Genomic DNA, 582 nt, shown 5'->3' with positions numbered 1-582 from the left:
AACCCTGTCCCACTGCCCAAACACCTCTGGGGGATGAACCTTGTCCTCATCTCCAACCCAACCCTGTCCCACTGCCCAAACACCTCTGGGGAAAGAATCTTCTCCTGACATCCAACCCAACCCTGTCTCACTGCCCAAACCCCTCTGAAGGAAGAACCTTGTCCTGACATCCAACCTAACCCCATTCCAGTGTCCAAACACCTCTGGGGGAAGAATCCTCTCCTGATCTCCAACCCAAACCTCTCCTGACACACATCTGCCCTGAAGGAGATGCTTTTCAAGTCCCTCCTGCCTCTGGACCCACCGTCTTGGACACAAAGTCGTGCAGCCTGACTCCCCCGTTGTGCTGTGGTGTGCTGAAGCCATCAGTGTCTGACTTGGGTTCCAGCTGCTTACTGTTTATGCTTGACTCGCTGTTCCAAGGCTGCAAAGGACCTGAAAGACACAAGAGGAAGAGGCTGACTGACTGGAATCACCCTCCACCCCTCAAAACAAGGGCATCATAAACCAGAGGCAGCTTCCAGGTCCTGGAAGGAGGGAACTTAGGCCAAAGGCTAACCTGAAATCTTAGTGTGTCAGGAC

General features: G+C 53.6%; 1 protein-coding gene across 1 annotated transcript in view; it reads right to left on the bottom strand.

Moving 5' to 3' along the window:
- RACGAP1 (Rac GTPase activating protein 1) overlaps window positions 1-582 on the bottom strand; it is a gene marked incomplete at its 5' end in the record, with an annotated part of 8,167 nt that overhangs the window by 5,466 nt on the left and 2,119 nt on the right. The window contains one exon of the mRNA XM_009069721.1: window positions 305-438. Coding sequence (XP_009067969.1) covers window positions 305-438 — 134 coding nt within the window. The remainder of the gene's footprint in view (window positions 1-304; window positions 439-582) is intronic.

This window comes from Acanthisitta chloris, unplaced genomic scaffold (genome assembly GCF_000695815.1).
Source record: "Acanthisitta chloris isolate BGI_N310 unplaced genomic scaffold, ASM69581v1 scaffold22062, whole genome shotgun sequence".
Classification (NCBI taxonomy): Eukaryota; Metazoa; Chordata; class Aves; order Passeriformes; family Acanthisittidae; genus Acanthisitta; species Acanthisitta chloris.
This window is presented reverse-complemented; position numbering and strand designations above follow the sequence as displayed.